The 13239-nt window shown below is 41.1% G+C and overlaps 1 protein-coding gene across 7 annotated transcripts; it reads left to right on the plus strand.

The window, feature by feature from the left end:
- The first annotated feature begins 423 nt into the window (after positions 1–423).
- Positions 424–12217, plus strand: CGGBP1 (CGG triplet repeat binding protein 1). Of its 7 annotated transcripts, none has more exons than XM_081908585.1 (4): positions 441–580; positions 5239–5298; positions 6307–6447; positions 7214–12217. In XM_081908585.1, exons 3-4 carry the CDS (start codon positions 6442–6444, stop codon positions 7730–7732), a joined length of 525 nt encoding a protein of 174 aa, XP_081764711.1. In that variant the 5' UTR covers positions 441–580; positions 5239–5298; positions 6307–6441; the 3' UTR covers positions 7733–12217. The 7 variants fall into 7 exon arrangements, with proteins under 7 accessions (XP_081764713.1, XP_081764715.1, XP_081764711.1 ...); XM_081908586.1 differs by having other exon boundaries at positions 456–506; XM_081908587.1 differs by lacking the exon at positions 5239–5298 and having other exon boundaries at positions 424–580.
- The last annotated feature ends 1022 nt before the right edge of the window (positions 12218–13239 follow it).

The following is a 13239-nucleotide window of genomic DNA, read 5'->3' on the forward strand; positions in this document are numbered from 1 at the left end:
CCGGCTCCTGATTGGGAAACGCGCCTCCCTATCCGCGGCTGAACTTTCAGACCCACATTTTGATTGGTGGGAGGTCCTATCGATCAACCCCCTCCCCCTCCTAAGCTCCTCCTATGCCCTCGGCGATTGGGCCCGCATTTCATCCTTCAAAGTAAACAATCTCCGCCTCCTCCCTTGTGAGTGGGCCGCGGCATCCCCCCTCGACTTCCGCCTTCTCTCCTCAGCGACTGGCGCGAGCCCCTGCCACTCTCCTCGTCGCGAGGCGCATAGAACGCCGTTCGCTCCTCCCTCCTCTCGCATGGGCTTTCTCCCTTTTTCCGACGCCGTGATTGGCGGCGGTGTTGCTAGGGGGGGTAAGTCCCGCCCACTTGGGCTGAGCCGGAGAGAGGAAGCAACTCTGTCCAACCGCCCTCACCGCCCCCCTCCCTCCCTCCTCCTCCGGTCTGTCTATCTGTCTGGTAGGCGGCTCCGCCAAGTCTGCTCCGCGCTGTCGCGGGACCTGGAAGGTGAGCGCGGAGCAGCAGGTCGAAGCTGAGCCCCGGACCCCCCCCGGGGACAGAACAGGCGGCTGTCAAGAGCTGTAAGAAGGAGGTTGGGCGGCGGGGGGGGGAGGGAAATGGTCCCCCCTCCCCACCTGGGTGGGGAGACATAGCATTGGGTTGTATGGAGAAAGGGGTGGCTAAGATGGGGGGTGTTGGGAAATGGCGGGTCAGGGGGCGCAGGAAATTCTGTCGAGGGAGAAAGAACCCCTGAGATTTGGAAGCGGCGAGTAGACTACTAAAGGGGGGGGGAGCTAGGAAGGAGGTGTGTTGGGGGGCACACGTTGGGGCTCCCCGCTAAGACGAAGCCATTGTGGAGCATAAATGCTGTATCTGATGAAGAAAAATCTGCACAGGGAAATATAATGTGGGAACCTCTAAAGAGCCACTGAGAAAGAGTTTGGCACTGTAGTAGCGTAAAATTCACCAAAGAACAAAAAAAACATGTTCCTGGTGAGGTATCATAATGGAGCGTTTATTGGTGGGTCCAGTTCTGGAAACGTTTGCATGAGGTCCTTGCCCACTGACTGGTTTGATGATTCAGGTGCTAGTGTCCCATGCGTATAGTACTAATGCATGGAGTAAGTCCTGTTGAGCGTAGTTGAATTACTTCAAAGTAAACAGTAACATGCCTAAATTTGAACTGTAAAGCTGTAATCCGATATACACTTCTCTGGGAGTTAAGGTGTAGGGAACTTAGTGGGGCTTCTGCACTATGTATACTATATTTTGCCTCCTGAGAGCTCAGGGTAGTATTTGTTCTTGCACAGTCTCTGTGAGATATGTTAGTCTGGATTATAGTTTTTTCCCCAGGGCAGCTTTCAGTTTTATTGATGTCCACTTAGTTTTGGCTTATCTTGGAGACTTCAGTACTATTATGGTTCCAGGCTTTGCCAATTGTTAAGGCATTGTCTGGCCTAGATTCTGTGCATTTTGTTTTAATCTAGTTCTCATAACAATATTGATAATAGGAAAATGTGTGAATTGTATTTTACCTGAAAAGCTGATTATTTCACTAACCCTTTCATAGTATTTACCAGCTGGTGTGAAGAGGACCATAATCTTTTAAATTTCAAAATTATGGCTATTATTACAGACGAACACCCAAATGAATCTGGTGACAGCTCACATTTTGACCCAAGATTATGCCATGAAATAATATCTCCAGCCCCTCATGCTTTAGAAATAGAAATCTCACATATGGATTCTCATGAATCCATACTATTTTTACAGCTGGATCTGCAAAACCCACCTATACTGACAGGCTGTACAATTAAAGGAACCCTTTCCCACACATGCACACATGAAAATCTAGCATTTTATGACAAAGCTGTGGCACAAAAATGCAGGTCCAGGGCATGGTTGCACGTCTGAGACAAGATTGCTCTTTGGCTTAAATTCAGACTCTATTCACACCTGCGCTGTCCCATTCATCATCAAGGCATAACTGAGAGTGCAGCATAAGAAATAGTTCACCTAATGCTCTACACTACAGCAGCATCATTCTGGAAAATGCAGTTTGAGACATAGATCCAAGTGATTTCTACTAGAATCACAAAAATACACTGTCTTATCGTAGCTCACAGATTACAATGTTTTTAAAAAAGCATAAACTCAATATATTGTGGCATTCCCACGGTGCAAAACAAAAAACCAACAACAATAACAAGGAATGGATAAGAGATTCTCAGTTTTTATAGGTACTTTTCCTATAGCTGCTGCCCAGTTGCAACTCATATCAGTATCCACCATCAAAAAACAAACACCTTTATACCCAGCTTTGTGGTATCATTATAGCACAAACATCTTGATCACACATGGTTCAGCCACAGAATGTGTGGACTAAATTCATACAGCAAACAACAGTTTGCCCTTGCTGTTAAGTAACCACAAGCTCCCTCAAATATCCAGGAGTTGGGACAGGGCTTTCAAATCAGAAAATATGGCTTCCAGGCACACATGAGGAGGAACTGTTCCACAAATGTGCACTTGCTAAATCTGGGAATGGATGCCTCAGATAAGAATAATGAGGACATTCTATGACATTTGCTTTAACCCAGGAACCAGTGACTAGACTGTAGTCGCTCATTCTCCTACTATTTGCAGCTTTTTCTTTTTTCAGTTCACCATTCTTATTGCATCTGGGCTATTATGTCTGCACAAAATCGCACCCACCATATTAATTCATATAGAGTAATTTCCCAGTTTTGTATTCACACAGATTAAAATTCTCACTCCACTCATAAGCAGACATTGAAAGAGGTGAAATAATTCTTGGTAGCCACTGTAATTATGACATGATGCAGATGCATGTTAATCTGTGTTAAGTGACCTTGAGTGACCACATTTAGGGCATGCACAGGCAACTGATGAAGTGATCTACTGAGTACTTCTGAGTTCTTCTGGCAAATGAGCAAGAGAGATTGAAAAAGCTCATGTGCGGTAGAGGATAGGGCATGATATTAGGATAATTCCTTCTGACTTGGGGCAGGTCGCCACTGCTCTTCATAAATTTATTTTAACCAACCGCAAAACCATGCATGTGTTGCCAGCATCAGTTGGAAATTGTCCATCTGTTGTGATTTTAAGTTTAGCCATAAAGGTAAGCAGCAGTGCTTCTCTTCTTACATGGTGAAGCTGTGGGCATCACTCTCCCTGCCCCCATGTTGTTCAATTCACATATGAAGTTGCTGTTCTATATTGATGGGTGTACACATGTGCTTCATCTGGGGGAGAGAGAATTTGTGTCCATTGGGATTCATGCAACTAGGTATTGGTGTGGAGCAGCCACTTCATAAGGGAAGTATCTGTCCATGGTAGCTAAGGGACACCATACTGAATGAACTAGGGCTCAGAATTAGAGCAATGTGCCGAAGGTCTGAGTGTATACCACATATTACCCTACAAGTGGCAAGGCAAGGGCCCGAGATTATTGATATTGGAGAAAGCACTCCTTTAGGTACTTGAGTCCCAACCCACATCGGCCTTGGTATGCTAGTACTAACACCTTGGATTGGTGGTACATGGTGCCATTGAACTGCCCCATTGACCAACCTGGCAGCCAAATTCTGCACTAGCTTCAGCCTCCAGCATCCCATATTACAGCAGTGCATTACAGTAGTCCAGACATGAGGGCCCCAAAGCATAGGCAACTGAGACCAGGCTATTGTGGGCCAGGGATGACTTGAGCTTGCAAACTGGCCTAAGCTGGTCTTAAACACTCTTAGCCACAGACAGATTCCAGTGACAGATCCGAATCCAGGAGTACTGTATTTCCAGACTACAAATCTACAAAATTATTCGAGGGGAATGCGACCCTGCCCAGAGCCAGGTTTCCAGACACAGGAACTGCTCACCTACAGCACCTCTCAGTTTTGTAACTCCCACCAACCCCATCACTGCTTTCAGATATGTTCCGCACCTTCGCAGTCTTCCCTGGTTCAGATGAAATGGAGAGATGGAACTGCATGTCACCAACATAATGTGCTTTCGAACTGCTAGGTTGGCAGGAGGTTCCCTGTTTGTGGAATGCCCTCTCTAGTGAGGTGCATCTGTCTCCATTACTTTTAACTTTTAGAAGGAATTTGAAAACATTCCTCATTACCCAGGCATTTAGTGACTAAAGAGTACTGGATGAAGTACTGTTTTTAATTGAAATTTGCTTTTAGATGTTTTCAGTTGTAATAGTTTTTGGAATGTTTTGACAGTGTTGTTTTTGATTTGTGGATGTGTTTGCCACCCAGGGCTCCTTCCGGAGAAAAGCTGGGATAAAAATTCAATAATTAACTAATTAATCAGTAATTTGGCAATAGGATGGTGAGAGACAGCTTTATGAAATTGTTTAGGATGTGAGAAGGAGTGAATTAGGTATCTACAAATGTAAGTTTGTTTGGGGCAGGAGCAGATCCTAGAGTATATCTTAAATTTGTAGTTGCCTTGTGAATCTCATGATGTCCTTATATACATAAGATAATCCTAGATTTGAGAACCTGAGATAGGGAAGCCTTCCCCTCCCCATTAGCTGAATGCAAGTGACTGTAAAAAGTGCATTTGGAATTTGTTAAAATAGATCGTCTGCATAAGTTTTGGAAAGATCTATTAGTAAGCGGTTTCTTTCAAAGACAGAGTAAGTAAGTAGTGCTGTTGAGCAGAGGTTGGAACAGACATCCCACTTCAGCTTGAATCCACTTTTATTTTTCTATGAAAAATCATTATCAAAACAACAACTGAATATTCCAATTTGCTACTTCTGTGTAGCAAGTGGAATTTCCCCAGCTACCACTGCCGGACTTGACAATGGCCTCTTCTTATAATAGGGAACTTGACAGAATTCAACCACTAGGCGTCACCCTTTACCATTCAGTGAGGGATACAGCTTCTTTGCCTGATAAACTTGTGATTTGTCAGTTCATTTTGCTTGTTAGTTTGTTACCAATGAGCAATATCAGTTCATCCCATCTGCTCAAAATAATATATTGCTTCCTCAGTTCAAGGAAATAAGTGATTTAAAAAAATAAATATAAAAAATTGTGACAATTCCACCCCCCTTTTCTGGCTCATTCAACATTTAATCTTATTAAACATTTTCTGGTTGTGGGGATGGGACGAGGGATAGCAAGAGAACCAAGATTAGGAGACTACTCTAAGGTAGCTTACCTTACTTTTCCATAGATAACGGGAGGACAATTTTTACTTTCAGATCAATCCTTCTTTACTCAGTAAAGTAAGACCTATTGCATCCATTGGAGCTTATTTCCAGGTAAGTGTATGTAGGATTGCAGCTGAGTAACTAGGATTTCCTTCTACATATACCTGCATCAAATTGTACTGACTGTGATAACATAAATCCAAAATGCAAGTTGTATAATTGATCATAATTGGGAATTTTGCAATATTCATTTAGTAATTGTTCATACTGGAGAAATGTGTTTCTGCTTATCAGCAGTACTGCTTTACTGAAATCATAGCAAAAACCAGGTTGGGTTTTCAGAGCACTGTAGGAATGTCCCTAAATACTGAAAATGTCTGCCTACTTTATGGTGCTGTGAGCTGAATTCTAATCCACCTGAAATGGGCTGGATATTATGCTTTGATTCTGCCCACTATCACCATGCTTTAAGGCATTTCTGCATTTCCTTCCCTTAAGACTCAAAACCAAAATAAAAATAAAAATGGGGAGAGATAGTGAATGCAAGAATAAACCACAAAGAAAAGCGCCAAAAATATTCCATTGTTGTCTGAGGTGTTTTGGAAACAAGAAGTTCAATCATCAGGGCACTCTACAAATATATAAAAATATATCTAAGTAATATTTTGAAACTAAATCTATTTGGTTTTATCTGAATAAATCTTTTCCCACTCAGTTTTGCACTGGAACAAGCAGTGAGGCTTTATACTTCACTGTTAATATTACCTCAATATATCTCACAAACATTTACCTGTATAAGATCAAGCACTATTTGTATTATGTACAAACCATTTATCATAAAAATAATAAGATCTGGTTGAAGCACACATGTTTGCCATGAAGGTGGTTATTGTTGGTATTCCACATTTCAGCTGGGAAGATTCTTAGGATGGTATATTCAAATATACAAATCAATGCAACAACCATAAGGCCAGCAATGTTAAAAAAAAGTTTGAACTGCGACCATAAGTGTTAGAGATATCTAAAAGTGTCATGCTGGTGGAAGTAAAATGCTATGCAAGCCATTTCATTCAAATGTTTTTAAGTACTGTGACGTGCCCTTTTCTTTCTCAACTGCAGATGGAAGCAGGAGTTGGATTTAAGCTTCTTCAGTTAGTTTAGGTTCCCAGTTATAATTCTGTGAAAGTTAGCCTCTCCGTAACAAACCTGAGCCGTGTGTGGAACTGGAGCACCTGATAGAGCAGTGATAACACCATGGAAGTACGTTTTTCACTGGGAATTGCAGCTGATGTTCATAACTTTAGCTACAAATAATGGAAGTATGCATCATATTCATGGACAAGATAGCTGCAAATTACTGTACATTGCAGTAATGTTTGTTCCAAAAAATTATAATTTATATGCTTTTAATTTATATGCTACATCTCCCAAGCCTATTTAAAAAAATCATGCAAACTCTATTTTAACAAGAACCTTGGGCCAGTCATCAGTGCCAGGGGCCAACATGTGACTTACACATGTCTGTCTCTAACATAAACATAGGGCAGTATCCAGCTAAATAGGCCCTTTAGTGCAAGACGTCTGGCTGTGCAATGTAATTTCTCTGCCCTCTCCTCTTCCTGTTCACCCTATAATTCTGCTCTGGAGGGTTGGAAAACCTGAAACAGATTTAGGAGGAGCACAGGGAGAGGAGACTGGGAAGTTCTGTTGTGTAGCTAAAAGTCAGTGCGCTAGTGAAACTATTTAGATGCATACAGCCCATTTTCTTTAAAAACAACTTTCCCATAATAATTTTGCTGTTGTTCACAAATGTCACAGCATGGTATAATCATCTTGTATAGAGTACATTTTTGCCTGCAGTCAACTAGTAGAGAAATCGGCATTTGTATCTCTTGGTGTAGGAACGTTTTGGTGACTGAACATTCTGGTATTCAGCTATACCCAAGTAAACAAATCCCGCTGTTTACTGGAGACTGCACAGAGTGAACATAAATGTAATACTCTATCTTGTTTTTTTTGTTTTAAGATCAGTTTACTGAAGACTGCAATGGAACGATTTGACGTGAAGCCACCTCCCTCCCGGAGCCGTTCTAAAACCGCTTTGTATGTGACTCCTCAGGATCGCGTTACTGAATTTGGCAGTGAACTGTATGAAGACGGGGGGAAACTGTACTGCACGTTCTGCAATGTGGTCCTGAATCATGTTCGCAAGTCGGCCATCAATGACCATCTCAAATCCAAAACGCACACCAAACGCAAGGGGGAGTTTGAGGAGCAAACTGTCAGGAAGAAACCGCGAACTCTGACTGCCTCTTTGCAGTGCAACAGTGCAGCCCCGCCAGAGAAGCCCGGTGTCGTCCAGGACTTTGTAAAAATGTTTCTGGAAGCTAGCATTCCCCTTGAGAAGGCTGATCACCCAGCTGTGCGAGCTTTCCTCTCTCGCCATGTGAAGAATGGGAACTCCATACCCAAGGCAGACCAGCTAAGAAAAACCTACTTGCCTGATGGGTATTCACACCAGCTTCTCAAGTCTGAAGACCACTGAGTGGAGGAGGCCACTTGGTTCTAAGTGTGGAGTATTAACAGTTGCATAGCAGTGACGTGGTTTATTTTTATATTCATGCACATGCAATGTTACGTAATGGTTTTTGTATTGTAAAATGACAATCTATTGCAAAACGCAACGGTGTGCAACAAATTGTTGGTGACTCTAGTATTACAAGAGTTTGGATCTAAAATGTTGTTGAGCTCCTTGAGTGGGGGGAAATGGCAGAAAGGTGCCATGTTGCTGAGTTTGTACAGTCCAGTGCTAAATCATTATTGTAGAAAAATTCCTTTGCTCGCTTTTCATCCTCCTGCATTACCTGATAATTGCAAATGATCAAATTAGGCATGGTCAAACTCAATAGTCTAATTTCTGGCTTTAACATGTACTCATATATGCCTAATATGCGTGCCCCGTATTTTCAGCATAAATTTATCTCCAGCATAGCTATACTTAGGGATGCCAAAGCAATCCTGCAGGCTTGATTTCCAATGCTACTGTTTCCGTTTTTCTGGTTTGCGCTATTATCCTGAACCCACATTCTGTCTCATTCTATGTGATTTACATTCTGTTGGATGGAGAAGTTTTAACTGGTGGCTGGATGTGCAAACTCTTGCATAGCTATTGAGGGTTGACAGGATGTAGATGCGCATCCCATTGAAAGGCAAGGGTAGCATCTACTGTTGGATGCTCATTCTGCTGAGCATCCCTTTTGCTTACACAGTCCTGAAAGCAAGAGTATATGACATACTCCACAGAATTATAGGAGCAATTTTCCCACATCCCTAATTATACTACAGATCAGAGGAAAGCTGCAGGACTGTAAGAGTAAAGTTACGCAGTCAGCTGCCTGTAGATGGCAATGTTTTGCAAATAATGGCTATAAATATAAGTTGTCTAATGTGCATTTCCATTGCTCCCTGTTTAATTTCAAAGCCGGCTCAAATAGGTGGTTGGGTTTTTTGTTTTTTTAATCTACGTGAATATCTCATGTTTTTGAACTTTGCACAGTTTAGGTTTATGTAATATGAATTCCTAGAGTTACTGATGATACCTTTTGCTTCACTCTCTGTTGTCTTTTTCTTTATGAAATGTTTTCCAAGGAGCAAAGCATTAATAGGAATTTGTAATTCATGACTAAAATATTTCTTCATGCATTAGCTAACAGCAATTCCTGATCCTACCACAGTTAAGCACTTTTGGTTCCCATTGATTAGAATGGGAGAGTTTACCATAACTGTCTTTACTATTGAGTTTTTAAATGCATAACTTTTAAAAGCATCATGCCCCAGACATTTTACTTTTTCTTGGTGGAATTGCAAAGGAAGCAAAGTAGCTTTTTATTTCTGGCCTATTTTTAAAGAAATATTATTAATTAACATCCAAAGCCCAAATCAAATAGAAAAGAATAGGAAACTTCACCATAGACATCTGGTTGGAGTCAGATGATGGGTCCATTATTTCCCCACACTTTCCCCTCTTTTCTTGGACTAAAACAAATAAGAGAGCAGAATAAGCAGTTTAAAGAACATGCAGATTCACTGGAAGGTTTTGACGCAGTCACACAGGCAATATTGCATTGAAAAGTTGCATAGAGTTTGAGGAAGCGGGTGATCAACAAGGTAGACCCATTGAAATCAATGGAGCCAAGTTACTCTAGTAGGTATATATTCTTTATGTTGGAGATTATCCAAAATCTGCAGTGCCACATTGAGCTTGGCATTGGTGAATGTAGCCCAGGATCTGGACTGCTTAGCATACGAAAAACAGTATATTTCATATTTAATCCATTTTTTTGCTCTCATATTTGTATGAAATTGCATAGGTGGCATCTGTTATAGGTTTCCATATATTTGAGGAGGAGCTTCCGTGTTTCCCCAACCCCACCTTTTCCCTTTTCTGTTTTTTTCCTGCCACTGCAGTTGTTGCCAAAGTACTCTGATTTTTTGTTTAAAGAATCCAATAGAACCCCATGTATTGCGCCTAATGTTACATCTGCAGCATGGAGGAAAATATCGGGGTTTTCTTTCTTGGGCTGAACCTAATCAGCCCTAAGCTTAATTAACTCGTAGCTGAATCCTTAATATTCAGTTCCAGAATGAAAAACAGTTACTGGCACACGGAATGTGTGTTCCAGTATAGACTTCCTGCACAATAGTTCTCAAGTGCAGAGATGCAGTACTCCAGTGCAGCATTAAAAAGAAATGTGTTACTCTATTGGACTGGATGACACTGGTGCATCAGTTTCATAGGCAGGCCATTGTCAAGTTTTAAGATTAGATCAGCTTTCTTACCTATGAAGAAAGCTCATAATAATGAATTGGGAGTAGAAAAATGCCCTGTTTGGGTCCATAGCAGATATTCTGTTGAAAATTTATCTCATTTAATTTCAGATACCTTATATTTTTTTAAAAATAAACATTAAACAGTAATCTACCTTTGTCAGAGAGGAATGCTGGAGCAAGTGGGTAGTTCCCTACAAAAAAACCACCTGTTTTTATTTTATTTTGCTTATCTACTAATTCTAGTGAATTAGAATGCTGTGCCATCAATATATGTGTACTTCCCTGTCATCTTCATCTACAAACTTCCTTTGTATGATGTCAGAAAGGGAGTAGGTGCCCATTGTGCATGGCAGTGGGAAATGCATGTGCCGCACTCCTGGGATATTTGTATTGCTTTGGTTCTTCTATTTGTAGGGCAGCCTCATCACTCACAAGGAAATGTCAGCAAAGAGCAGGGGAGGCGGTATGTGTGCATTTGCCCACTTTCTTTTCACCCTTTCAATTAATGTGCAGAGTGGTGATCCATGAATTGCCTTGTGCTTCTGAAACTTACGCATCTCACCACAAAATACATTAACTACCCCTGTCCTAACTTGGTTCCCTCAAGATGTTGTTGGGTTCCAACTCCCACCAACCCTTAATGGTTTAAGGTTCAGAGATTATGGGAGTTGTAGTCCACCAACATTTGGTTGCTACCATTCAGTTAAACAGTTCTTGTTTGGCCCATTATGTTTTAAGTGAAAAGGCCGTGCATAAGTGTGCTGTGTAGAAGAATGGAAGCTGCACCCTGATGCCATTAACCCAGATGACTGGTACAAATCATGGAAACAAGTAACATTAGATTCCTTTTCTTTAGGATATTAAATCACTGTTTTGACCGCACCAATGAAAAGAATTGTTGAAAGCCAGACTTCTGTAAGCACAAAATGGATAGTTTACCTTTGCACACGTTATTTTCGTGTCATTTGTGCATGTAAAAATTAGAACTGAAATAAGTAACTAGTAGCAACCTAGCCAAAGGAATATAACTTAATGTTTTACAGATTGGTCTGAGTAGTTGCCTAAACATGATTTGGCTTTTGAATAGCTATTGAAAGCCACAGTCCTGTACATGCGTACTTCAACATAAGTCATGTTGAATTCATGGGACTTGCTTCCAAGTACAGGATTTGGCTGCTCATATGTTCTCAATTGACATAGAGCAGAAACTTCAAGTGCATCAATTTTTGTTGATCTAGACTCCATTGAACACAAGACTCCTTTTGTGAGACAGAAATGTTTCTAAGCTTTCTTAATGCTAAAATGTGTATCTGGTTGAGAAAGAGCATACATTTACTGAAGCATCCTTCACAATCAGATGTTAACGTTGTACAAACCATCCAGATTGGGTTGGGGGTGAAGGACGCCGCTAATAATCTGTTGGATCAAAGCCGAAAGCTCAATCCTATGCATGTCTACTCAGAAGTGAGTCCCACTGGGCTTACTCTCAAGTAACTGTGCATTAGAGAACAACCTAAATTAGCTGCATTTAGTTCCTGTTGAGGTTAATGGAACTTAAGTCATGATTAACACTTAACTCAGTGGAGCGATATATTGAGTAGAAATGCATTGGACTGCCCTGTAAGTTTGAATACAAACCAAGGTGTTACTGTTCTTCAGATAGTTGTCAAGACATACCTAATTGTCTTTTGAAAACTGGCTCCCACCAAATTTCCAAACCTGCATTTTTATGAAGTTAAAAGTTCAGGTTTTTATATTGATTGTTATAATGGATTGAGAAAACTTTTGAACTAACCTGTCCAGTTTACAAGAGATGGCAAAAATAGTTTCTGCCAACTAGGATATGTTCTTATGCTACTCAAAAATCCCTAACTCCCTAAGGGTTTTTTAAAAAAAAAATAAAAAAATAGTCTATTACAACCATGCAAAGATAGATAGTGACGTAGTTAAACTGATTTTGTGTCTCCATTATAACTTTTTTTCCTTGAGTGAAATGAGGAACAAAATAACAGTGTGCTAACCATTACCATTTATTTATAGATATATATTGTATGGATAATCTTGCTATCCCTTTTTACTGTTCCATCTTTGAATTTGCTGCTAGAATATTTTTTTGTTTGCTTATGCATGTTGAATATTCATTGTCTTTATGTTTTTAAAGTTCTGTGTTAACTTTACAAAATAAAGAGTTTTAAAACAACGGCAGCAAGGTCATATTTGAACAGCAAAAGATACATAGCAGAACTGCCAGATAGAGAGGTGGCGCTGACTACTTTTCGTTTCCCCTTTTCTGTTATTTATTTGGCAAAATAGAGCAATCCAGGCTGCCATGCTACATGGGGTTTGGGTGTAGCTGAGATGTCCCTCTTCCTAGCTCTGCTAGCCTCTACTGACAGGGGGCAACGTGCCCACCCAAACAACAGGCAGATGTTACCACTAACAGCCCACTCGCAGAAAGCCTTGACATGTTTTGGGGAAGCAGGCCTGGCCTGGCCTAGCATCCACTCGATTCTCCTGAGATCTTGCCACCCTCATGTCATGACATTGGAGAGAATCTAATCCTCTTTGTTGCACCAGTCTGGCTGCTAGCAGAGCAAAGGGGTGTTTTTGCCTGCCACTCCACATTCCACCCAGGTTGGTGTGAGCACTGGGAGTGTTGAGTTGGCACTCCATGATGCCCTGCTTAGAGTTTAGGATTGCACCTAAAAATGTGTCAGTGTGTTATATTGTAGCATAATCGTTATCTAAAATAAAGGCTTTGCTTCCTTATTGAAAAGAGTCATTTCAGTCAGTAATAAGGAGCCTGTGGGACTTCAGATGTAGGACTCCAGTTCACACCCTCCTTGATTGTTGACCGTATTGGCTAGGACTGATGCGAGTTAAGAAACCAACAATGTCTGGAGGGCTTCACATTGGGGAAAGCCTGTTTTATCCAAATACCCAGGAGAAGAAAACACCTGGATAAAAAGCGGGGCACAGGTTTCTCATTCCTGGCGGTTCCAGAATAATTTATTTCTTGTACAGCGCAATGGACTAATGTAAAGATGTAGCTGTTTTGTCGACGTGACAGCACTGCTGGCCTCTGAAATAATTTTATCCTTTTGACAACACAAAAATTCTGGAATGTCACCTTTATCTGAAAGCAAGTGGATCTGTCTGAAGACAAACACAATTAGAAATAAGAGCAGCAGATAAAATCACAACAGTCTCAATAGCAGCAAG

This window comes from Podarcis melisellensis (genome assembly GCF_964234715.1).
Source record: "Podarcis melisellensis genome assembly, chromosome: 4".
Classification (NCBI taxonomy): Eukaryota; Metazoa; Chordata; class Lepidosauria; order Squamata; family Lacertidae; genus Podarcis; species Podarcis melisellensis.